Source organism: Corvus hawaiiensis, chromosome 14 (assembly GCF_020740725.1).
Source record: "Corvus hawaiiensis isolate bCorHaw1 chromosome 14, bCorHaw1.pri.cur, whole genome shotgun sequence".
Lineage (NCBI taxonomy): Eukaryota > Metazoa > Chordata > Aves > Passeriformes > Corvidae > Corvus > Corvus hawaiiensis.
Genome location: NC_063226.1, coordinates 11,224,820 through 11,251,199, shown reverse-complemented (window position 1 = coordinate 11,251,199; position 26,380 = coordinate 11,224,820). Strand labels below are relative to the sequence as shown.

The 26,380-nt window shown below is 41.1% G+C and overlaps 1 protein-coding gene across 8 annotated transcripts in view; it reads left to right on the top strand.

Moving 5' to 3' along the window:
* The window catches only part of IL1RAPL2 (interleukin 1 receptor accessory protein like 2), a 393,260-nt gene that overhangs the window by 362,430 nt on the left and 4,450 nt on the right, over window positions 1-26,380 (top strand). For 7 of the 8 annotated variants that reach the window (XM_048318816.1, XM_048318811.1, XM_048318812.1 and 4 more), the window contains 4 exons: window positions 2,257-2,386; window positions 8,539-8,684; window positions 13,855-13,998; window positions 18,620-18,790. In XM_048318816.1, the coding sequence (XP_048174773.1) occupies window positions 2,257-2,386; window positions 8,539-8,684; window positions 13,855-13,998; window positions 18,620-18,790 (591 nt within the window). The remainder of the gene's footprint in view (window positions 1-2,256; window positions 2,387-8,538; window positions 8,685-13,854; window positions 13,999-18,619; window positions 18,791-26,380) is intronic. The other variant, XM_048318818.1, reaches the window with a different exon arrangement.

The window sequence follows — 26,380 nt, the reverse complement described above, 5'->3', positions numbered from 1 at the left end:
ACCTTGGAATATTTTCATTTATCAGGGCTTGTTTTTTAAGTAAAAATCTGCTGGTTTGAGGAAAAGCACACTGTGTAAGATATTTTGCCTGTTACACTTAACGTCCAGCCTGGTGTGCCAGGAAAAGAGCAAATACTGTCAGTGCTGATAGGCCTCGTCTATCCCTTTTCTTTTTCACATTGCTACAATGCCTTTTTCCATTAATATCAAGCATGGACTGAGCAGCCATATGTTAGGAATCACCAAGTGGTATTTAAAAAGATGTGTATCGTGACTCCAAGACAAACAGCACAAATGACGTCACACCACACAGGCATTCAGCATGTTGGGAAAAGGTAAGGTGGATACAGCCAGAGGCTCCAGTTCTCCCTTCTACTGTGGAGAACACACAGCACCTCACAGGGCTGGGTGAGCTTGTAGTGGAATTAAATGTCTGCCTAGAAGTGTTTCTGACTCTTCATTAGTTAGTGAAGTTTGCAACTTTTTCTGATGGTCGTCAGTGTTGTGGGATGTGCAGATAACTGAATATCCACCCCTTCTTCTCTCTTGTGTGTCTGGTCTGGTTGTGTAATCTGCCAGCATCTCCATGTGTTCAGGGGCCAGCTGTGGTGCCAGAGTTCATCGTGAATATGGAGATAATGAAAGAGTCTGGAAAACATTTTCAGGATAAACATTTTCCATTTTTGTCTTTTGCTATTTGAGAAACAGAGACTCAAGTGCAGCCTTTAAATCTTTTCTTGTTGTATCCTAATGTTTCAAAAGGACTTGTAATTTTGGATCTTGACTTGGAAATAATTTAAAGGCGGCTGATTTTCCATGGCTGGGAGTGCTGTGCTTCCTGACTAATCAGGCTCTTTAGACATGTCTTAAATTGGGCACTGAAATAATAGATAGACAAGTGCAAGTAGTTGACTCAGGACAGCTCTATGTGGGTTTAGGCAAAGGCACTTTAACACACAGCTCTGATATGCTCTGAATGTGCACACAGCAAGTTATCACTCCTGGGCAGAAAAGAGGTGACTGATTATGGCACAGTAAATCAATCATGGGAAACCATTAGCCCATGTTCAACCAAGTGCCGTGCTCCAAATTATTAGCCCCTCCTTGAAAAGTGTAGGCCTGTTCTATTTCAGCCAAGAGAGTCTCCTGCTGACACGGAGAATAATAAATAATAAAACATTTCTTTTGAATACAGTAAAACTCATTATTTAGGCTTTCCGTGCTTGATCAAGGCCCTGAAAGATTCAGCAGAAGTCTCCACTGGCATTAAATGAGGTCTGTTCTCCCATCTAAGTTGCTGACTCTACACCTGCTCCATAACCCGGAGCACCTATGTGAAGTAAAATAGGCAAAGAAAAGTGGGTGCAGTAGCTGTATGTGCATACGGAGGGAATGGGCATGGTTATTCTGCATTTCCTGACTTGTTGGAGGTTTTTCCGTTCTTTTTGGTTTTTGTTTGTTTTTGTCTTCTGCAGGCAGACAGCCATCTGTCCTGGCAGTGTAAGCACAGTCCTGGGCTATCTAGAACAGTTAAAAGTGTAGCCAAATGAAAACCCAGCTAAATGCTGAATTCTTGAAGAGAAAAGAAATTTGACTCATTTCCAAGTTTTATTTTCTCTCTTTTGGAAGTATCTTTGCAGAGGTGAAAGGAAGAGTTCTTTACTCTATTGCTTGAATAATGCTTTGAAATTTGGTCCTTTGCCAAAAGCCTGTTGACAAGTAACATCAGTGTTGGTGCAGACTGGCATCCTGTATTTCTTGGGAATCTTTAAAAGCTCTCTGAGCAGCTCACCAAGACTTGATTAAGATCTGATTTTTATCTAAGTGAGGAAGAAATTATTTTTCCATCTTTTTTTATGGGTGGATAAGGAGCAGTCATTCAGTGATTTACCTGCCTTTTAGGGATAAATCTCTAGTCCTGGTAGAGATCCCAGGAGTCTGACAGGGAAGTCACCTTTTTCTTTTTAACAACCAGTCTGGTGTCACCTGATGTTGCCACTATTTCCATACCTTCTCATTGTTCATGTACTATTTTTCTCAGAAAAATTAAATTATGGACGACTCAGAGTTTCATTTTACAGCTATTTCCTGTAGATGCAAATCAACATCACTCTTTTTCCTATGGTTTTCCTTCTTTTTTTTCCCCTCCAATTTTTCATAAGGAGGTTTATCTAAGGTGTTGATATTTCTTATAATAATTTTCTCACTAGTATCTATGACAAAGTCTCTAATCTTCTCTCTTCCTTTTGTCCTCAGGAAATCCACTGACTGTGGCCTGCAGAGCTTTCTTTGGATTCAGTGGAGAATCAGGCCCCATGATCTACTGGATGAAAGGGGAAAGATTCATAGAAGAATTAGAAGGTCACATTAGAGAAGGCGAAGTCAGGTACTTTTTGGTTTATTTGCTATTGAAAATACTGTATGTCCCACAAGCCTGTTGGGTTGACAAGTTTTTAATTGAAAGTGGAAATCGTTTTCTGTCTAAAGAGTGATGGATGACTTGGAGCCAGGGCTGTGTGAGTTGCTCCCTCTCCTTTGTAGCAAGTACACTCTAAAGACAGAGTAGCTTGTGTATATGCCTGAAAATCTGTTATCAAATTCCCCTGACGGTTGGTAGCTGAAGCATCCTGAGTGTTCCGAGGGTTGATTTTAGGCCCACGTGGGAATGGTGCTGTACACTGCAGCCATCCCGCGGACCCCGCCTTGGCAAGATGACATCTATTTCAGCACCACTGTTAATCTTGAAGACAAATGGTCTCCTGTCAAAGTCACCAGACTTTTTTTCTTCTCCTGAATATCTTGTGTGCGTGTGATACAGCTCTTGGTGTGCCTTAACCAGAGCCTTCAAGAAGCAGCATTTGTTTCTCCAGGCTTAACATGTAAGGGAGAGAAAGGAGTGGCTGTGTCCAATATCCAACCTGTGCTTGGCTTTTTCCCAGGTGCTGGTTATCCCTTGATGTAAGTTGTAAAGAAAACACACTTGTATCCCTATGAACTTCCATGGAATTTGCACCTAACAGCACCTTATTCTCTTCCTTAATAATTACCTGATTATTGTTCTTTGAGCAAAGACTAAGTTGTGGTTATACTATGGACAAGGTGGTCCCAACTCCTATAGATACAATAAATACAGTTTATAAAGAAAGCCAAGGTCTTTTCACTTTCCAAGGCACATTTTTTTAATCTTGTGTCTGAGTTTTTTGTTTCTTGTAAAGGTGATTTTAGAGAGCAGGCAGAGAGTGATTCCTTTGCTTTATTACTTGATCAATAATTTGAAGTTCAGCCACTTAGCCACTAGTTATTAAGATATACTTAATTGCACACAGATTAAATTTATCTTATACTGCCATTGTACAGTCCTCTTTTGTGCTTCTGACCACAAAAAGCAATTATTGGAAACTTCTGCCATTGTAAGTAATCAGTACTTCATGACATTGTGTCCTCTCTGGTGTGTATATATATGAACAGGGTGATTTTGGTCATGTTGTCCCTCTGCATCAGGACAATTTGAGATTTGTATTTAAAGAGCACTCCAGCTTTAGCACAGTTCAAAACTTTTCCTTTATGTACATATATTAGTGAAACTGAGTTTGAAAAGGCTGTTACTTGTCCTTTGTTGTGCCATCTCATTACACATTAATGTTTCAAATTAATTTGTGACAACTTGCTTTTCCACTAAAGTGCTTTGACTCAGTTTGCAGACCCTTCACAATTCAGTGAATCTTCTCTTCAGCAAAGCTCCTTATCACATACCTAATCTCCTGTAATCACTGTCAGCATTTAAAACAACATTTTTCAAAACCTACTGTATCATTACCAGCAGTGTCTCAGTCCACCCCTTTTTTTAATTTAGAAGTAGCTATGGCAACTGAAGTGGTTACTTTTTGCAAATGATTTTTTGCCAGTAACAGCTCTTGGTTTTGTGTCCCATTACAGGTGTGCTGCTTCAGGGGAACTAAGCAGCCCTAATTGTTCTGTCAGTGCCCTGAGGCAGCCCACACCCTCCACCCAGTTGTATTTATTGATGAATTTAAAAATTGTTATGTGTGTTTCAAATTTGATGAGCCATGGTGAACTTGCTGGTTAGATGCCTTTTTTCATCAGTTTGCTTCTCTGTAGTGTTACCAGGACATTTCATTTTGAGAAGCTAAGAGTAGTACAGAATTGTCACAACCAGACCAAGATACTCCATTGGCTGTTCCTTTGGTACATTTTAACTCTGCATCCCCTATCTTAAATTAGTTCACAAATTTAGTAGCACTCTGAATTTTTGGTGCTGTCCTTACCCTGGACTATGCCCATCGCTTGTGTTGCTGGATTTTCTGCGTATGATGAGAGTTGAGGTTTGCAAATTAATGACGTGCAGGAGCACAAACCACCCATCCCCAGTGTGCATGGTTAGCACTCACACTGGTGTCATGAAAGCACTAACATAAGGATGTGTGTAACCTGAGCATTCCTGTTCAAATCAAATCCATGAAACTGGGTTTTGGTAAGCACACTTTGCCAAGAGTAGTATTTGTGTAGCTCTGGGCTTCTCAGTCTTTATTAGACCTTTTTACAAAGCCTCATAATAAAAAGTAGCTCATCAGCATTGCAGGACTTGGAAGCAATGACCCCCTGTCTGAGCTGCCCCCTTGCTTTCCCTTGAATTAAGATCCCCAAGTGTTAGACATGTGTGGGAGGAAAGGAGAAAGAGACTTTGCTTGCCAGGTGGGTTTTTCACAGCAGTAATAAAAATGTCATGTAAATTGAACCAGAGTTATTAAAGAAGGAATCAGAGTCTTTAAGCCTGTCTGCAGAGTTGTCAGTTGTACCTAATTATCAAAAGAGCCCACAGCAAATTTCAACACCAGCTCTATGCCATGGCAAAGTATTTTCAGACATAAATATTGCTCTCTCAGCCACCTGTGAGTTGCTTCTTTTTCTTCTTCAGGCAACCCTGCAGAATAGTCATAATGCTTGTAATCTTGTAAAGTATGTTTGTCTGTGTTTTGTCTCTCTTGTCCATTTTTAAAGTAGAAATAGTTTAACTCATGCTAGAGGCATACAAAGAGGTGAATGGAGACATTTTGAATGGCAGCCTTACTTCTTCTGATTAATTTATCACCCACAGTAGTCAACAGATGGTTATGAAATGCTTAGACAAGATGAGGATGTTGTTTTCTATTAGGAGGGGGTGTTGGGGGCGAGAGGCAGAACTCCCATAGCTGCCTGGATGATGTGCTGGGTACTTTTCAGAGAAGTATGGAAGCAACAGCCCTCTCCTGAAAAGCTTATACTACTCAAGGAGACAAATTCCGAGCAGAGAACAAGAAACACGGTGCAGGAATGCAAGAGGGAAGGTCACTGTTGTGCTGCCAGTTGAATGACTGCTTTGGAGAGGTATTTGCGTACACACAGATCTGTCCTTTCATCTACAGCCTGCTGTTAAGGAGTAGAAGGAAGGGAGCTGACTTCATAACCCTGTTCACAGTCCAGATCTTCAGCTTTATAAAGAATGAAAGTTTCCTTTTTGCTAAGTCCCAACTCTCCAACTCTCATGCAGGTTAGTAAAGGTTTGCAATTAATGCCTTAGTCTTGCAGAGAGACCCAGGTGAAGGTTTCTTATGGCCTTGTTATCTGTGATCATACAAATACTGAAAATTTTAGGAAAATAGGGTCTCAAAGTAAAAGTGTTTTAAATTCAGATTCAACTTAGTGCATACAGGCACTGGGAAAATATGACCAAGGACTTAGAAAATCCAAACCATTGGATAACTTTCAAAGAAAGCATTTCTATGCTGAAATGACACTTCCTTTTTTAAATTCATATTCTTACCTGAGTTATTCACTAGACAAAATGTTTTGTTTCAGATCAAATAAAATGCTTCAGCCTGAAGAAAGAGAAGGCACTGAGTGCTGTTTTTACATCACCCACCTTGTATTTTTCTGTTTCCATCCTGTTTGTTGTGAGTTGTCAAGCGCCATTGATTTAGCTATGCATTAAATGTTATAATTACTCTTACAGTTTGTTCAGCAACCCAGAAAGAGTGAGTTATTATTTTCTCAAGATGTGGGAGCTGGCATGTGTTGACAATGATGCTGGTGAAATTTTCCCCATCTCAGATAGGGACAGAGCTTCATCTTCTGGATGTGTAGCAAATGCTGTTGCACCTTTAAGGTCTTACTTGTTGATAGTGTATTCCTTTTCTAATCCAAAAATATTGTGCTCCATGTTCTCTGAACCAATTACAACAATTAATTAATTAATGCAATTAACTAAGGGTTGCATATGTATTAAAAAATTGCAGGTGACCAACTGTGCGTTTCTGTGGCAATAATATAGGTGTAGAGTAATGGTTAAAAGAAAAAAGAAGAAAAACAAAAAAGCAGGAATGAAAGGTTTAACCCCACTAAGAGCTTTCTACACTTTGCTGCCAACATACTGCTTAAATGTTTGTCAGCGTTTTCATGATAGATCCCACTCTAAAGAGTTCCCTTGCTAAAAATTGCAATTGTAAGATATGTAGAAAACAATTCTCAGTCCAAATACATGGGATACTCTTTTTTCATAAAAGCTCCTCTTTAGCTGATCATGTATTATTTAAATTTAGGTAAAGGGTCAATTATTTTATCTTACATAAATGTAGTGTAGATATAGATAAAAATAACAGCTTCTTTTATCTTAATTGTAACCTGTCTTCATTTTTTTCTGTGTAAAATATCCTGATTACAGTAAACAAGAAAACCTGAGCATTCACAGAGTGCTCCAGATTAGTTTCCCAGATATCTTCTCTGTTAATGATTATATTGTTCCTTGCAGCATGATTTGTAGACCAAAAGTTGTTGGGCATACTGTTTACCAGCAGAGAAGAGAGACTTTCCTGAGTCTTTATATAGATATAGCAGGTTAATATGTTAAATGAGAATTGATTTATCTCACTCCCAGTGATTTAGGCTGAGTATGCAAATGGACCAGGCTTTCTGAAGAGGTTTTTTTCTGGCCAGAAATTATGCAAATACAACCTTTCTTCCACTATTTCACCACTTGGACTATGGACCAGAAAAAAAAAAGAAAAAAGAAACATAACCAATGAGAGTGAATTTGAAAATAAAAAAGATGCAATCCAAGTTTCCAAATGCAACACACACCCATACACCCACACACGGCCTGTTTCTAAACTAATGTTTTTCCACTTGGTTTTTTACAAGTTATGCCGCCACAGTGAAAGAGGCTGAATTGTGGATGCTCTGGTGCCTCTTCTGAGTTACTGCAGAGATGTGTTTTATAGCAGTCAGGCTTGCATTTTTGATTGTCTAGTGCAATGCCCTCATACTTCTCTTTTGATTTGTTTTCAATTTGTTTGGAGTTCCATGGATGTCGTGTGAAATCACGTGCATAAGGAAATGTGTGTACGCAAAATGACTTTGGTTTAAAATAGAGAAGCTTGGGGTTGGCCATTACTGACAAATGTGAAGGTCTCCAGCAGCAGTTTCCATCCAGAGCAGGCAGCACTCTGATTCATTACTTCCTGCCCAATTTCCTCCCTTCAGGCTCTGGAGAAAATATTTCTTTTTTGATGAACCTGGGTTTTATTTATACCTTTACCTCACAGTGCTGTACACAGTCTTTTCAGAGAACAGACTCACTGAAGTACCACGTGCAGTGGTGAGTTCACAGGTGACTGTGAGGGCACCCCACATTTTCTGTTTACTCTCTTGTGCAGCATTACACAAACAGAATCAAATGAACCTGGAAGATTTTACTTGATGCTACATTTCCCTGTTCAAAGGAGCAGCAACTTTTTCTTGAGCAAGTGGTAAGCCTTTTGAGAGAATAGGGTATTGTATTTTTAGACTTAATGTCAGCAGCAGAAAACACTTGTATTTACTCTGCAGTCTTTTTAATGTTCACATGAGAACAATGACATGAAAAGGCTGTACCTCTGGCCTGAAAGTCTGCTAGAACTTTTATTCCCTTTGTGGGGATTTTGCATGTCTCCTCTGTCCTCTCAAAGGAGCAGAGAGCTCTTGTTCTTGACACTGTTCCCTGTACATGGCAGGATCTAGCCCCAGAAAATAGAGGAAAATACCAGAGAGTAACACAGCTCCTTTTGTTGATTTTCCAGACTGAATTAAAATGTATCACAATACCCAGCCTTTAAATTGCCCTGTAGTTTGTTCACTGATGGCTTAGTAGCACATCCTGCTTTTGGAAAATGGATATTTGTCACTTCTTTTAAAAGAAGCATTGTTTTTAGCATTTAATTCTGATGGAGCCAATGTAAGGAAGCCACACATAACCATTGCACTCATGGCCACTCTTCCTGCACTTGGTTCAGCTCCTCACTAGACATGGCAGGAGAAAAAGCCTTTTGGTGGTCATGAAAAATGCCTCTGTGAAGCCTCTTTCAGGCAACGAGTCTCCTTTTAAGTCCTTCTCCAGGAGTGAAGGAGGCCAAGAAACACTGTCTTGTGCTGAAAAATCATAGTGCTTTTGGGAATCTGCCATCCGTGTTAATTCAGTTAAAGCAAAGACTGTATCCTTCCTTTCAGACTCCTCAGGGAACATCTTGGAGAAAAAGAAGTTGAGTTGACATTGATCTTCGATGCTGTAGAGGAGGCAGACCTGGATAACTACACGTGTCATGTGGAGAACAGAAATGGACGGAAACATGCCAGTGTTCTTCTGCGCAAAAAAGGTAATTCCCCCTTTTTACTTATCTGTGCTCTCACCAACCTCAGCAGCAATACGTCAGTCAGAGGTCCTGCTGACCTCTCTTAGCCAGGCTGGACTTCTGTGTGCCTGCTTGGAGCTGACATGTGCTTGTGTACAGCTTCAGTTTACTATTTGTGGGAAAACAAAAATTATGAATTGTTCTTTGGTGTCTTGCGAATCAGTCTTGCAGGTGATGCACTTGCCTGGAATACAGTCACCCATAAGGCACCAGTATAATCAGAGAAAGTATTTTGGACTAAACAACCAATATGAATTTGACCCAGAGTTGACTGACTAAGCCAGTTAAAATGTACATTTTTTTAGGACAGGTGCCCTGGCAGTGAGGTCAGATGTTCTCATGTTACTCCACTTCTGTCTTTGTGTTTTAAATTGAAAACTTTAAGCTGTCTTCATGCATTTTGATTTCTAATTGCATCAGGAATGAAAACATGCAATGGGAGCCACAAATCCATGGAGAATTACCCCATCATGGTTGTCTTACTTGATACTGTTCCTAAATGGGAAACACCACTACTGACAAATTATCTGTAGGATAATTTGTAGGAAACCATTTGGATTTGAATGTGCCAAATTAAATAGTGCTACTGTGCTCTGTGTTTGAAAAAGTCATTATTGAAGGTGTGTAACAGTATCTCATGGCAGTTCTTATGTTGTTTGTTCAATCAGCTCTCCTATTCATAAGTAGGCTGACATTTAAATTGGATTTTGATCTCTCTGAGACACAGTGTATTGGGAAATACAAAAGCTGTAAGATAGTAATTGTTGGGAAAGCAAAGGAAGGTTCCACCCTTGGGACAAAGCTGTTATGTGAAACCACAGAACATCAGCACAGGAGATTGACTAAAGAGTTAATACATTGTCCAGATCTCTGCCATCATTCTTGGATATCAATTATTTTGCCAAAAGAGGAGAAGAAGAATTGTTTTCATGAGGCAAAACTGAAAGGGCAGTTCCAGTCCTTTGTGTGTTTTCACTGTGGCAAAGTTGGACAAAAGGAATGTTGATCTAGCAGATCATTCTACTATCTACTACAAACTTACATACAGGAGGGATCTGGACTGGCTGGATCCATGGACTGAGGCCAGTTGTATGAGGTTCCACAAGGCCAAGTGCTTGGTCCTGCTCTTGGGTCACAACAACTCGCTGCAGCTCCAGGCTGGGGCAGAGGAGCTGGAAGGCTGCCAGGTGGCAAAGGATCTGGGGATGCTGGAGTCACCATCCCTAAGGGATTTGAAAGCCATGAAGATGTGGCCCCTGGGGACGTGGTTTAGTGGTGGGCTTGGCAGTGCTAAGTTAACGGTTCGACTTGATCATCTGGGAGGTATTTTCCAACCAAAACAATTCCACAATTCTGTGATCTAAACTGACAGGTTGTCACAACTTTATTTAAGGAATTCCTTTAATTAAGGAATCTGGTCATCATGATGAAGGATTAGTTTCTCTAGTGCGAAAAGCATTCTACCTTTCCTTCCACTGAACCTCATAAATAAACAACTGATAGTAAGTATATCTCTGTTGGCACTGGTAAATGTTCTGCTGTGTGCATATAGTAGAATAACGAGCTGGGTTTATTTATAACAAAAAAAGCAGGTATTTCAGAGCTCTGCTGAAATTATGGAAGAAGCACTGCTGAATACAGAATTTGGAGGTGGAAAGGATCACTTTGCAGCTACTATTTCATTTCTCTCTGCACTGTGGCTGTAGAAAACTTATATTCCCCTCAGGCACTCTCAGTAGTTGATTTTCAAGCTATTAAAGTGTCATTTAAAATAACCACTGTATTTTACTGTGTCCTTTGACTGCCTGTCCCATTGTCCTGTTTGTTATTTATTAAGTTCTCACAACTACTTGACCAAACTTTTCCTTTCTGCAAGTTGATTTAATTGCTTCTTATCCTAACTTTCTCCAGCTTGGATTTTACTGTAGATATTCATGAGCCAGGAAATACTACTGTATTTACTGAGCTGGGACAAGATTTAGGACTTGCAGAAAGCTGTTGACCAGTATCCTTTATGTGTGTCAAAGAAGGGATTTCTATTGCAATGTGCTGCAGCACAGAGCTCTCAGTCAGAGAAACCCCCCTCCCTCCAAACTCTTACCTGTTAAGAGCTGTATTACCCATGTTTGACAAAAGGCACTTATAGTTCTGTCTCCAGACCTGCCTTCTGCTCTGTTTTTATCTGGCTTCGATGAAAAATAGGAATAAACCCAAAATCTAAGTTGTAGATGTTGTATAAGAGTTTCTAGAGTTATTGTTCTGACATCAGGTGGTTATTTTTAGCACATACTTTGCTTTGAAAAAAAAGAAAAATTAGCTGTTCAAATGTTTCAGGCAAAGTATATTAAAGTCTCTTGCTGTATTAGTGGTACAGTCCCCACAAATCTTCAGGAGAATACAGGAGTGCTGTCTGCACAGCTCCAGTGTGGCAATAGCCCCAAAGCATGTGCCATCATTTAGGATTATTTTTATTGTTTGGGGTTTTCTCCTGTAAAAGAACCAAATCCAGCTTCAAACCCAAAGCTACCAATGCAAAGGCAGAATCAGACATGCTTCTAAGACCTGAACACAACTGTCTGCTGTCACATTCTTCTTTACTGACTTAATTAAAGACCACATTGTTACTTGCTTTCAAGCTGTTCAGAAATAAGCTCTGGAAAATCCTGAGTTTGGTTTGCTTTAATTCTTTTTTTCTCTGTGCTGTCCTAGCATATTTGGTGCTCAAATTACATGGAAATGCAATATACACCCACTTGTCCCTTAGTTGTGGGAATAGTTCAGGATTCCCTTCAAATGAATTTGAAAACAGTCCAGTATTTTAGTGATTGAAGTCTACATAGTCTATAATATAACTGTTCTGAAAGACAAATAACTTGTAAGAAACTGCAGAATAAAGTCAGACCATGCTTTTAGTGGCAAGAAGTAGTGAATTGAGATAAAAATAAATATTATGATGACTTTTCCTAACGATTTATTTCAAGGCCTTTAATCAAGACATGCAAGGAACTAAATTTAGGGGGGGCAGGTTTGATACTGATACATTACTAAATTATGAGGAACTTCTAAAATGTATTTGTCTCTCATTCATTGGGTATTTATGAGACTTTTGCTATTTTAAACACCATGATCCTCTGTAATATGTGTAATATGTGTAATATGTTGTGGCAAGGTCTTTCTACATTGTTTTACATTAGAAACTATCAATATTATTATTTGCTATTTTTCGGTCACTGTAATAGCACAGAGACCAGATTCAACTTCTTGTCTAGTGTTCGATATGCTGCTTCCTTATTTATCTCAGTGAGGACCACTTGAGGAGGAAGGAATTAATCAGAGGCCAAGACTAAGTAGAGTAGGCAAGAAAATTGAACATCCTGGGTTTTTCTCATTGCCTCCACTTTGGAATGGAAATGAAGAGAGCTCAAAAGCCTTGGCTTTCTGCCTCCTTTTGTCTGTACTCTAGGAGAGTTCATGGGGCAGAAGGACAAATACAGGACATGCAAAAGCTGTTTAATTTTGCCTTTTGAGCTGGATTTTGTGGGTTTGCTTAATACCCTGCCATTTCCCCCCACAAAAGTGGACACAGCTCTGTGCTCCTGTGTGAGCTGCAAGGCTCAGCATATTCTCTCCTTCCAAGCTGGCAAGGCTTTGCCATCATCTCAGTTTCCTAGCAAAAAAGATTCAGTACAATAAAAACAAAATTCCCCTCAAAAGTGATTTTAACCAACTCTGTTCTCCATTTGCCTAGATTTATCCCCCAGAGCACATGCAGGCTTTATCAGGCAGTGTAGTAAAAGTCCCATGAATTCCCTGTGTTCTCAGAGAGATTAAATAGCTATTATAATAGACTTTTCCATCTATTAGTCCATGACTTCTTGCCAGACAGACATCAGAGATACTGTAAACTGGGAATAGCTTGACATCTGATGTTAATTATTGAAATACAAGGCATGGCGAGGCAAGAATAACCCCCAAAGATATGCAACTAATTTGCTTTTTATCTTGAAAGTGACACAAATGACATATAAGTGATTTTTTCTGACCTAAGTTTTAGAAGCATAAAGATCACAAAAACTTTGTCTCGCCTGTATTAGTTTGACAACTTCTTGCTGTGTTTATCACAGGAGCAAATATCTTCATGACATCTTATCTGAGATGTCATGGCTGTGAGAGTCAAATTGTCATCCTCTGTCTTTTATGGCTAAGTAATATGCCAGGTGGTGTTAGGAGCAATATTACTTTCAGAGGACATTTTGGGATAAAGAGCAATGCTGTTCAAGTTAGTCTCTTGCATCAGATGGAGCTCTGGACTGGTATCCAAGGGGTTTTATCCCATTTTGTCATTGGTTTGCTGAATGACCTTGAACATGCTGCTTCTCTTTTTTAAGCCTCTGTTTCCCCAGCTGTAAAAAATGGATCACTGTGTTTGGATGCATTTGTGAAGTTCTTTGAGTTCTTGTGATATTTCCTAACAAAAGCATCTGAATAGGAAATTTTAACTAACACTATGTCCCATTAAAGTATAATGTGAACTCTACAAATAACATGAGAACTCTGTTAGCAGCCATCACAACTCAAAGTGGCTCTTTGCAGCCTGATATGTGCTCCTGGCTTCTTGTGTTATCTTGGGCTTCCTGCAAGCTCAACTCTTTTTCCAGTGATCAAGCTTAGCAGCTCACATCAGCTTGTGCACAGGCTTCACAAATATAAAACCAAAGCTGTCTAATTTGGCGGGGAACGGACTAGATCCTGCCCAATGGGGTACAATTTATCTGTTCTCACAGGCTGCATATGGCATTTGATGCACTCTGCCAATGCAGAAGTTTCAAATTCCACCAGCTCATTGAAAGTTGGTTAATCCTCTGTGTAACATCACTACATAGTTCCTGTGTAGGAGACTTACATGTATAGCCTCATATGCATTCTGGATTTCAGATGGTTATTTTAGATGGGCAGTAGATGGAGTAAATGAGTAAAGTTAAGTAATAGGTAATGGACAAAATTATTAGGCATTCTTAATGTTATGGTGGTTATAATTGGAAGCTGCACCATTTTATGTGGAATTGTACGGTGGATTAGAGAAAATAAAGCTTGGAAAGATCATAACCTTTTTGCCTTTCCTTGCTAATTTTAGATTTGATCTACAAAATAGAACTTGCTGGAGGACTGGGAGCCATCCTTCTTCTGCTTATTTTGCTCGTGACCATCTATAAGTGCTACAACATAGAGTTAATGCTGTTCTACAGACAGAACTTTGGAGGAGATGAAGCAGCTGATGGTAAGCAGTTGCACAGGAAACTCAATATATGCAATGAAAATATTTCAGAGAAACAAAGTGGCGAGATTGAAATGAATCCCAAAAGATACCTGCTGCTAGTTTAAACTACTAAGCACCCAACAGTGTAAAGCCCTAAGACTTTCTCCCAAAGCCTCCTGAGATCAATTAATCTTTTCACGAAAATGTGACTGGGCTGTGCCATGAGCAAAAGGAAGCCAGAAGAATTGTTCATGAATCTGTTACAGAGGCTCACATGTCATTTGTGAACTCACTCCTCAGGGGAACTCTTTACATTTATGTGTCCAGTGCCACATGTTCCCAGGGTCCCTTCTCCTGAGATCCATAATGTATCTGAGCAGCCTTTCACTAGGTGTTCTTCATGAAACATTTTCATTGAATTGCCACCAGGCTTCCAGTGACCTTCTCTGACTAGTGAGAGGTGATTGTTTTGAGGCTAACTAGTTGCCTCAGTTAGTTGGGAGACTGTAAACAGCTTGGTGGGAATGGGCAGCTTGCCTGGGGAGTATGTTTAGGAATAAACTAGGCTGTTTTCCATTTTTCTTCCCCCACATTCCCTCTCACTATCATATATTCTGTTTGGTGCCTAATAGCAGGAATAGAGATCAGGAAACTTGCTCTTTCTCTATCCTCATGTATGACTGGAAAATGTAGAGGGATTCCTTGTGGAACAGGGGCATATGATCCCCCAGGACAGTCTGGACAGTCTGGGCACCCCAGGGCTGCTAAGGAAGAACCCCTGAAGGGGCCTCAGGCTGCAGACAGGCCTGAAAGACACCTGGCAGCCTTGAGAACCCTTGGCAAAGTTCCACACTGGTCGACTCCCCTGCTGCTTAGAGGCTGTCCCATGGGAATAGGGTGTGAATCTTTGTAAAGTAGATATAAGTGAGTGTAAGTAAAGATTAAAGGGAGCACGATGCTCAAATCGTATCAGTGTTTGTGTTGTGACTTCGGCCAGCTCCCCTGCATTCGGACCCCCCCCTGCCGCTAAACCTGGCGCCCAAACAGGGACCCGAGTGATTTTTTTTTTCTCTTGAATGCGGTAAGACTCCAAATCATTGTATCGGTGGTGGAGCCTGGGGAGCAGGAACGGGTGGTCTCAAAGCCGACTGAAGCCGGAGACCAGGTCTCAAAGCCAAGTGAAGCCGGAGACCGGAGCTCGCGTGGCCAAGCGGGTGCCCACAGGTGAGAAGCTATGGAGTATGAAGCTGGAACTCGCCTCCTAGCCAGTATCCTCTCTAAGAGAGGTGAGACTATAAAGGATCGAGATCTTACTGACCTCGTTACGTGGGCCCGGGAACATGGATTTTTGAAATACACTTTGCTTTTGTTTTCGACCGAAGCATGGTGGGAAGTTCGGAACAAACTGTGGCTGTCCACAATTGAGGGTGGAAAAGAAGCTAAAGAAACTAAAGCTCTCAGATTAACTTGGAGAGCCGTGACTAACACGCTCGCAGAGATGAAAGCTGAGAGGACAGTGGCCGCGGCGGCCATGGAGGCTTTAGGGGGTGGTGGCTCCGGGAAGGAAACAGATGGGGGTCTTATGGAGTGGCGGCCGGAGACCAGGGCGGAGTCCAGGGTTGCACAATTCTTCAGGCTGACCGCGGGCAGACCGATTAAGGGAACAGCGGCACCCATGCATTCCCTGCGGGAGTTGCTGGACTCAGCAGGGAAGGAAGTTACCCCTCCAATGTCTGAGGGAGAAATGGCTGCAAAGGCAGAAGCGCAGGCTCCCGACCTTTAATAGGCTTAATAGTATTTGGGTGTATTTTTTCTTGCCTTAAAGCGGGGCTGCGAAAGATCATCGACCAGGCCTGGGTTGCCCAAAAAGAAAACGGGGGATGTGTAGAGGGATTCCATGTGGAACAGGGGCATATGATCCCCCAGGACAGTCTGGGCAGTCTGGGCACCCCAGGGCTGCTAAGGAAGAACCCCTGAAGGGGCCTCAGGCTGCAGACAGGCCTGAAAGACACCTGGCAGCAGGCAGCCTTGAGAACCCTTGGCAAAGTTCCACACTGGTCGGCTCCCCTGCTGCTTAGAGGCTGTCCCATGGGAATAGGGCGTGAATCTTTGTAAAGTAGATATAAGTGAGTGTAAGTAAAGATTAAAGGGAGCACGATGCTCAAATCGTATCGGTGTTTGTGTTATGACTTCGGCCGGCTCCCCTGCATTCAGAAACCACCCCCCTGCTAAAGGAAAAAACTAAAATTATGCTTTTTCCATACTCTTAAGATACTGGTACCTAGGACAAAGGGAAGGGTGAAATTATGTGGTTTGGAAAGTACTTTACCTCAAGCACTGTGGGATTATACCAACATAATATCCCTGGTTCACACCAACCAAAAGTGGTAACTTCCTCCAGCCTGCTTCAACTTATTTATCTTGTGTTTTCAGTGTGAACCTGCTGCATTTTTACTCATGTAACTTCCTTGGTTCAATCACTTCTTAATTTATGAAACAATATTATTTTCTGGTTGTTTAGAGGAAGCCCCATGAGTACATAGGAGATTTTGTGTGCCTATAAATTTTGAAAACAACCTTTTATTTTTCCAGTGCATGATTGTAGACCTTTCACAGCTTTGTATCTTCTTCTGATCCTTCAGGATGAAAGATGGAGACAGAATGTTACAGAAGTCAAAGCATATATGGGGATGTTTGTTTTTTCTCATGTAGGCTGTAGTGGGAGCATACAAAGCTCCCATGAGCACTCAACTGTATAGATGCAATCACAGGGTCATTTTCCACTCATATGTGTATTTCTGTAAAAAAGAAGATTTGGAACTCAACAGATCTGCTTTATTCCGATTTCTAAAAATATCCCACATAAGCAATGTTGGATGCACTCACTTCCTGTGTTGTGTGTAGCATTGCTTTTAGAGAAAATGACACTGAGGATTAAGGGACCCATTTAGGAAATGGCTCCAATCAGTGCTGCTTCCAGAGCCCCCACAGCAAGCAGTGGGTGAGTGTGGGCAGCTCCTTCTTCTCTGTCCTGGTACATGAAGCTTGTGAGGAGTGAGCTGAGACTGTGGAGCTGTAACACCAGTGCATGGGCTCCCAGGAGCCCCAAGGGAGCTGGTTCTGTCAACATCTTGCTCACTGACACTGTGAGCTGAGGTGACTGGAGAGGGCAGCTGTGCCCCCTACAGCTGCAGGGGCAGGAGGCTCAGGGACTGCTGGGTCTCACGGTGCTCCGCAGCCAGGAATGTCAGGGCACTGCTGCCTTCGCACAGCTCTCCAACCTTTGCAGGGATGGTGCCTCTGGGATCACTGGCATCTCTTAAAAGGTTTTGACAGGCTTCCTTATGGGCAGGGTGGCAGGTTTAGGACAGGCCTCCAAAGCTGGCTGGCCTGTTGATTTCAGAGGAATGTCAGCAAGCCAGGTGGACATCTTCCATCCTTCCCTACAGCCATGGTGACACTAGGCAAATTGCCTCTTACGAGTATGTAATTATTCACATGCTTTGACTACAGCTCTGACCCTCATGGGTCTGGCTTTGTGTCAGGAATTATAAGTAACCATCAGTTCAAAGTCATCAAGAGTTATATTTTATTATGATCAGGTATTTGGGGTTTTTTCAGAAGATATTGATGAATTTTAACTGCTTTAATTATCTTTCATGTACACTCTTCTTTACAGATAATTGGTACTCAGAAGCCCTCCATTCATGCAGTTTTGTTCTCACAACATTAACTATTTGATTTTTCATTTTCTGTAAATAATGGCAGCTGTGCTCTTCCCTGGAGACTGAATTGCTGAAGGTTGACTTTTTCAATATACTATTTTCCATTACTGCAGAGGAATACAAAGAGAAATGTCACTAAGACATGATCCCAGCATGGATCCCCAGCTCTGTAGTGGCACCACTTCTGTTCATGAGCTCTTAGCTCCATGTTTCAGAAGCAGAGCTTGAGACAAGCCCCAGTTCTGGGCAGGAGGAGGAGGAAGAGGAAGAGGAGAAGGAGTGTTGCCCTTTATGGGAGTTATTTGTCTCTCTTATAATGTGATCCTCAAGTATTTCAAATCTCCTGGATCAAGTGACCTCTAAAATTATGATATTGATTTTTAAAACTATGGGATTTTCTGAAAAAAAAAAGCTTTGAGCTGTTTGTATTTGGCGTTGTTTTCTGAATAGTCAGTATTCATTTGAATTAAGTCATGTCTTTTCTCACAATTACTTGTGGAAGGAAATATTCCTTGCTCAAAACTTTCCAGGCTCAAAACTTCTCCAAGCTCAAAACTTTAACATAATCCTAGCACTCTTGAGGAATAGAAGTTGAAAGAATTGCATTACAAATATGTAAAGGCTTAAAATAAAAGTTTCCACTTTAGTATTTGTATGAAAATTTTGCCCGTCATCTTTTCAACTGTAACACGTGTCTGACCACATGGAGCAGAGTTACTGCTCAACATGCAGAAGAAAACTGAAAGGATCCATGTGATTTCTGTCTGGAAGCCAGATTATATGTTCCTGTGAAAAGTCCCCATTTTGTTGGGAAATGCTTGGTGGTTTCAAGGCATAATTCAATTTCCCAGTACTCCCCTGAATTCCTTATAGTGTTCTTGCAAACAGCAGGCTGAACATGATTTGTTTTCTTACAGACAACAAGGAATATGATGCTTATCTTTCATACACCAAAGTGGATCCTGATGCGTTAGATCGTGATAATAATGAAGAGGAGCAGTTTGCACTTGAAGTTCTGCCAGATGTTCTAGAAAAGCACTATGGATATAAGCTCTTCATTCCAGATAGGGACCTGGTCCCTAGTGGAAGTAAGTATTTCTGACCTTTCAGTTTTATTTCTGTCTGATGTGTCACAAAGACCTGGACTAGGTGATAAGTACTAGATATGGAAAACCTTGGGAAGTGGTTGCAAAGATTGGAAAAGTTTCCTCAGCACTGCGACTTTGAGCTCCCTGTTGGAGCTTGTTCCTGCACTGCTGAAATCAGAGGGAACTGCCATTGATTTCAGTGGAGGCAGGAGCTGGACCTTCCTACAGGGAAGGCTGCAGCACTGCAAGCAATACCAAGTCCAAATGTCTACATCAAACACAGGTAACTAAGCAGGAAATTTTCTAACAGGATTTTATCATCTCTGTTACATGATTGAAAATGGGATTTTTTTTTTTCAGTGATTAGTTGTTTATCTACAGCAGCTTTACAAGTAAAAGTCATCTTTTCTATTGTCTTTTGGGTTTTTCCTTAACTTGGAGATCTCATAAAGATCTAAACAGTTTCCCCATTAATGGTAAAGGTACGATTTCTTCATTAAAATTTTGACTAAGTATTGAATTCTGAGCAGTGTGGGCATCATGTAAGTCACTGATAATGTGTAAGTAATACTAATTGTTCAGAGGACTGTGTATAGCCCTGTGAGCTGATGCTGTTTTCCATGCTGATAGTGAAATAGAGTTGTCCATTTCAAATCTGTTTTGCTGCCACATCTGAAGATTCAGCAGCACCTTTTGATGTTTCTACCAATGGTCAGTGCTTTCCTATGGTAGTTATGGCATTTCTTCTACCAGACTGATTTTTGAGCAAGCCAAAAAGACCATGAATCATATCCATTGTGTTGATGAATTTTGAATGCACAGTATGGTTACTGTAATATCACACTTATATGAAGTGCTAACCTTGTGAAAAATCAGCTTTTTTTTTTACAAATTCCATCTCCAAATCACTTTCATAAAAGCAATAGAAGAGAACATGAACTTCTCTCTGTATGTGCTACTGTGTAGGAAACATGAACAACAGAACAAAGCAATGGCTGTAGTGGAGCAGATGTCCCCAAACATGGAACAGCTCGAGCTTAGCTGCATTACAACCTGCCTGCCAAAAGACTTGAAACTGCCGCCTCACTGTGCCAAACCCCAGTGCCTGACCCAAAAGTTAGAGCCTATTTCTTCTCTGGCATTTGAGAGTGCTGGAAACAGAGCTCTGAAGCCTTGACCACAGGGAAAGAGGAGTCAGAGCCTCACCAGAGATCATGCAAAGTCCTGTGCAGGGGGCTTGAATTTATCACATGCATTTACAACTCCTAGTTCAGAGCTGATTTGCTTTTGCCCCTGCAAGGTGTAAGTTTGTCTGCCATAGTGACAAATTCCAGAAAGGCAACTTGGCTTATAGCTTTCTTATTTCTTACAGTACAAGCAAGTTATATCAAATTTTTAGATATTATTAAGAGAAAATACATCTTTTTGTGGTAAAAACCACAGAATTCTTGTAACTAGTTGTTTCATATCCAGCAATATAGCAGTTATACATAGCAATTATGCAAGTGAACTAAGAAGTTTAAAGTTAACCCTTCAATGATAACTATGCTAAAGCATAGATTAATCTGAAATGAGTTTCTTTTTTCCGATTGTTGTACCAGCCAGCACGGTATTTTATTTTTGTCTATTTTTGTCAGCAAGGTGCTCAGCAAATACTTGCCATCACTTTGGGTATTCATTAAACCTCTCCTGAAAATGTAGGGTACCTGAAAATGTCAGTTCTCATTTATGAGTATTCACAGATTTAATCCTTCTTCTTTCCTCTCAAACTCACTTCTTCAGTATTATGAAAAGGCCTGATTCTAATACATGGAGCTTCAAGAACGCCTAATCAGACATAATGACACAGCAGAATAAAATGTGGCACTTAAATGAGTGTGATTTGCATACTTTAGCTTTGAAAAAGATATGGGGGAAAGCACTTTATTTCAAGAAGGGCTAGAGTGAGGGTGAGGGGATGGGGAAGGAGGGAAGACTTGGCCTCCTGCATTTGTGAGCTCTCCATGTGCCCTGGAGTAGTGGAGCATGGCTGTGTTCTGCCTAATACTCACCACTCTCACAAGGACTTGCAGTACTTATTGAAGGCAGTGTGATGTGGAATGGACTGGCTAGAAACTTCAGAGGTAAACATAACGTATTTTAGAGTGACTGAGTCAAAAAGTGGTGGATGTGACAAAACATATAGCTCTCCAGGGTAGATTTCTATAAAAAACTGGGGTGTTGATCACAGCTATCGTTTTATTTTAGGAAATATCTCTTCTCACATTTGCTTCACTTCCTCATCTTTCAGTGTAAATTACTTTCATCAATGTACTCGTTTCCCACTCTGCTCTGATGTGTGTCTTCTCTATCCTGTGTACCTTGGTGTGTGTCACCTCAGTAGTGCAGCCAGGAGCTGTGTACAGCAGGTGCTTCCTGCAATCCCTGCAGTTGTGAGGAGCTGCCACGGGAGGGTGTGCATCATTCGCTTCCTTCTTGGCATGCAGCAGCTCATACAGCTGCTCCGTGCATTTGAGAGCAGACAAAAAATAGATTTGTTAAATAGTATTTCATTAATTTTCTTGCGCAGTTCTCCAAACAACCTAAAAAGCTGACTTCGGGAAAATTCAGGGACAAGTTTGATTGTGTTTTTGTCCAGCTGGCTCATCGCTAACCTCTGGGGAAAAGCTGTGATGGGCTCTGCATGTCCCTGTGTAGCCGAGGGGGAGATTACAGCCAGATGTGCTGTGGCTGGGACACACCCACCTTCTCCAAAGGGGAAGGCCGAGCTCTGCTTTCAGCTCTGCGCTGGGAACCGTCTGGTTCAGGGATGTCCATGGAGCAACTGCTGCTGTCCCCAGGAGAACGGAGGTGGTGGCTGTGGGGACTAAGGCCACCTCTCCACCACTGGGAAGCAGATCCCAGGGTTCAGGTCAGACAGGGCTGAGTCATGTTTTGCAGTTGGTTTCTGAGCTCTGCCAGGATGCAAATTTTATCCCAGTGGAGCATTTTGTCCTACTGGGAGGGAGAACCACCATGAAGGATGCCAACGGCCTCAGCGATGCCCATCACACAGTGGCCAGCAAGGACCTTTGTGATGATTCTTGGTGCTGCCTGAGAGCAGCGTGGATGGATCCAACTCCCTGAACTGGCGAGATGGAAAAGAATCCTACATGGCCATGCTGGCTGGGAGGCAAGAGGGGCAACCCAGCAGGGAGTCATGGCAATGTAGACCAAGTTTGTAACCCAGGAACTGAGTTGCATGTTATGGGAAGTACTGTAGTAGCTATTCTTTCTTAAAGATTATTCTTTGGTCTTAACAGAATGAGTGTTCTTCATTCTGTTGAAGCTGACAGCACACACACCTCCCTACCCAGGTAACTTAGGTGTAATTGGACAAGTTAACCTGCATAAGGAGGCTGTGATCCCTGAGATGCACTTGCAGTTGTTACTGAATTCCTTAGCAGGTCTCATTACTTTCACCCTATTCATTTTCAGAGCTCTTTTAACAAACCTTTTCCCACAACAAAAACTCTGAAGCTCTGTGAGTTTTTCTAATTCAGTGTTAGAAGACCTGAGGAGATGAAGTAGTTGGCAGGGGGTTAAAAGGAAGAGTTATGTTTTCACCTGAGCCATTTTTTGTCTTGCCAAGGATGATGTCTGCAGAGAAAAATATATATTTGCACTTCACTCTTCTAAAATCAGGACTACATCAGAGGAAGGTACTTTTCTCCATGGTTTCTGCAAATTATTTTAAAACCTGAAAGTGAAGAAGTAAAAATTGTCAAGTTAGACTTTTAATACCAGCAATACATATCTATTAGAGCATCATCTAGTTCTCTAAGCATATGTGCATTTGATCTTGACAGGAATGAAAAAACACCAACAATTCACTCCAGCTCAGCCCAGGGTATGAAGATCAGGCAGTGAAGAGAACAACAGTGATAGAATAAAAATATTTGTTTACCTGAAAAGTGAGAAGTTCTCAGCACAAGGGGAGAGTGTCTAAAGCATGTGATAAAAAGCACATGACAGTCAACATTGCAGTTTTGGCACTTTGTAGTTTTGTCTGCCCATGTGTGTGGTTTTTGCCTGGTGATTTCCAGCTTCTTGGGTTCCTGCATGAAGAAAACCCAGTTGGACCATGTGTCTAGGTTTCCCAATGAGCCTTAATTAGGTATGGGAGACCATTTCTTTGGAACAGGAATACAGTATCCAGGTCCACAAACTCCTTCCAGAAGTCCCTGGTTGTCTGCTCTGTATGAATCTTACTTTTAATGTCTGGCATGGGCAGGGTAGCAGGGATACACACAGATGACAGCTGAAAGAGGAAGAAATATGAACAAAAGGCAGAAGGGCTGGCTGTCCTGTAGTGCACTAATCTGCACTTGTTTCTTTATGTTGTACTCATCAGCTGTCCCTCAGCTCATCTGGGGCTTGGGCTCTCTCTGGGAAGGGGCCATTACTCTGCTCTGTGTTTCAGCTGTTCTGGTCCAAGCTAAGATAAGCAAAACATATTTAATAAATAGGAAAAGCAAGACACACAATCATTGGTGTTATAATAAAGTAATCAGACTCAGGGTTTGGGAACTATTCAGTTAGGAAACCAGAACTGAATTACTCTTCTGTAAATAACTTTCTCAAGTGATGGTCACACTGCCAAACACAGAAATGCTAGTTATTTTCAGAGTGCCAGGAACCAGCCAGCATGGATTGGATGGTAGATACTCTTTGGTTCTTGTAGTGCTGCAAACCATGTTTCCCAAAAATATCCATAGGACTTTATATGGTTTCTAGTGTTTTTTCCTTCTCCCTCAACTTCTTCTGCAAAGCATCTAAATGTGGTTAGTCAGTCATTTCTTTGTGTAAGCAACTCTGTGCCAATAGTTTTCATTGATTTCCTTGCTCCTAGTCTGCTTGCATACTAGGTTTCCTTCCAGCCTGTGGTTAATGTAGCTCATTCAGGATTCCATAGGCAGTTCCACATGATTTAATTGCAAATGGGATGCATCTCTTGGAATTCTCTTCTTCAGTGCTTCGAACTACAGTTCAGCATTGTTACACGTAGACTGTGTTTGGCAAGGACATACTTGCTGTCCAGTGATATGTCTCCATTACTCAAGGGCAGCCATACAAAAACAGTGTTTGGGTTTGGGTATAACACTTCTTGCTGTCCATTCCTCCTTGGGCGTTGCACTGAACGTGATGCAAGTTACTGATAGAGCCACTCACAATGTAAACTTATTTTACCTATGGGAATTGCTAACATTTTGAGAACAGTTTTGTACCATACTGCCAAATAGTGTTTCAGTGAGGGGGGAATAGGGTCAAAATTTAAAATGTGCTTTTTCAGTAAAATCAAGTGGGTTCATTCTAATGCTGACACATTATTTTTACATTCTAATTTATGATAAAATACAGTTCCTGGGACTTAAAAGTGAATAATTCCATACTGACTTTGTCAAGACAATTTTTTTTCTCCCCTTATCATTGAAGTTGACACCTCCTGCAGCAAAAGTGAAGTTACAGCAAAGTTATATTTATCTGATGGAAATACGTTGCTCTGGAATTTTACAGTTGATCGTAGTTGGTGACATTATTCGTGAAGTCCCCATTCAGTTTTTTTCTTGTAAATGAAACAGAGCCATTGCCTGACAATAATTCTTAGCTTACTGGAAAGGTGAAAGCAACCCTTTCTCCATCCCACATTGTAATATAGATTGCTTGGAGTTAGTACCTTCTAATGGACTGAACGCTTGAGACAGACAACTGAACCTGTGGTATTTTGGGAAGTCTCCAATTCTGAAGTAAAAGGAGAGCAGATGATTTAGCAATTCAGAGGTTTATGCAGTCAGATTGGTACCACTGGGAAAAACAGAGCTGGAATTTCCAGAGACAGGAATATGTCTCCCCATGCTTTTCTTCACAGAAGTGTTCAAGTTGTGCAAATTTGACATATTGTAGAGTGCACCCAATGGAACCACAGGCTCCAGGAAAATTGTCACCTGCCTTCGGTAGTAGTCCCAAGCTGGAGTTAGTGGGAGTACTAAGTACTTCTGGACCAGATGGCTGGAAATTCGGGGTTCCAGTTTCTTGTAACTCAGTGTACTTTATCCTCAGTGCATCAACAGGTCCCCTGTTCATTGGCCACATCTACTAGTGACCAGCTCCAAACGTGGAATTTGAGGGATCACCTCATGATGGTTTGTGGTTTGTGAAGGTGTTCATTAGTCAGCTGAGGACAGAGCTCTAACCTGTAGCAGTACCCGGTAAGGAAGGAGGGCATCCAAAAGAGACATGAGAAGCACAGAGGAGAGAAATGTCCACCTAAGAAAATAGGGAATTTCTCCCATCTTCTTCCCACCCTGTTCGCCCAAAGCGAAGGCTGACAACTTTTTGATTGTGATGGTATGACGGATTATTGCTGGGGTATTGCTATTGAAATGATTGGTGCTGGATATTTGAAGAGACTAAAGTGGAGTGATTTTTTTGTTTGTTTTGTTGGTTTGTGTTTTTTCTCAGTTGGATGCATTTGAATATGCATGGCCATGCTCAGCACTACCCTGGACATACGATACTGCCCAGTATTGTGTCCTGCAGAGAACTGTCTTGTGCATAGCAGTGTTCTGAGTTGTTTGGAGGAGGGATGAATATGTCTCAGGAAAGATGCATGATAGTTTGTTGTTTTACTGTATCTTGCAGATTCAACCTCTAATGATGAAGCTTCCCACCTAAATTCTTTCTTTTTGGGAGCAGAAAGAAAGGAAGAAAATGAAGAGTCTGAGCTGTTGATACATTGGGATAATATCTTTCCATTGTATTGAACATTTCTACCTTTCCTTAAGTTTTGTTTCACCAGTTCTGCTTATCATTTTCTCATTGTTGCTGATTCTCTCCCCGCTCCACTGCCTCTCCCATGGATTTTAATGTTTAATTTTTTCATTAATGAGTAACTATTTTACACAGAACAATGTGGGGGTTTTCCTCATAAAGTATTTCAAGAAAAAAAAACCCTGTAAATGCTGCATGATTAAAAAGTCCTAAACCATTAACTAAAAGTCAGGATTGTTGCATAGACATTTGTAATATATGTGTATGTCTTAAATTTTTGTGTGTCTGTGGGATGTTTGCAACTGCCTCTTTTTTCCATTTGTGAAAGAAATTCTTCTTGCTGCTAAGTGGTGAAATAAAACATTGGTAAAGGCAGATTCGATGCTAACTATGCCTTCAGTCTCATGAAAATAATCTATTTTAGAATGTTCCTGTTGGCCTATTTTGTAGCTATTTACTAGAAGTGGTGTGAATAAGCATGCTGTGGTATGGTGCCTGGGACTATAAAATGAGTCTTGCAGTAACAGATGTTGATTATGTTGTTTGTAACTATTGTTCCTGCTGAGGGCAGATGTGTAAGAGAGGTCCTGCCCTGTGCTGAGTAAAGATCTGTTCTGTGCAGCTCTTGTGTCCAAGTCTTCATTTCTAACACGTGCTTCTTCTCTGTTGTCAGGCAGCACATTTCCAGTAGCATGGTCAAGAGGTTCATGTAGTTTAAAAACACAAAGATATCCTGTCTCAAAGCTTGCAGTTATAATGCTGTGCAACTAATGAACATTT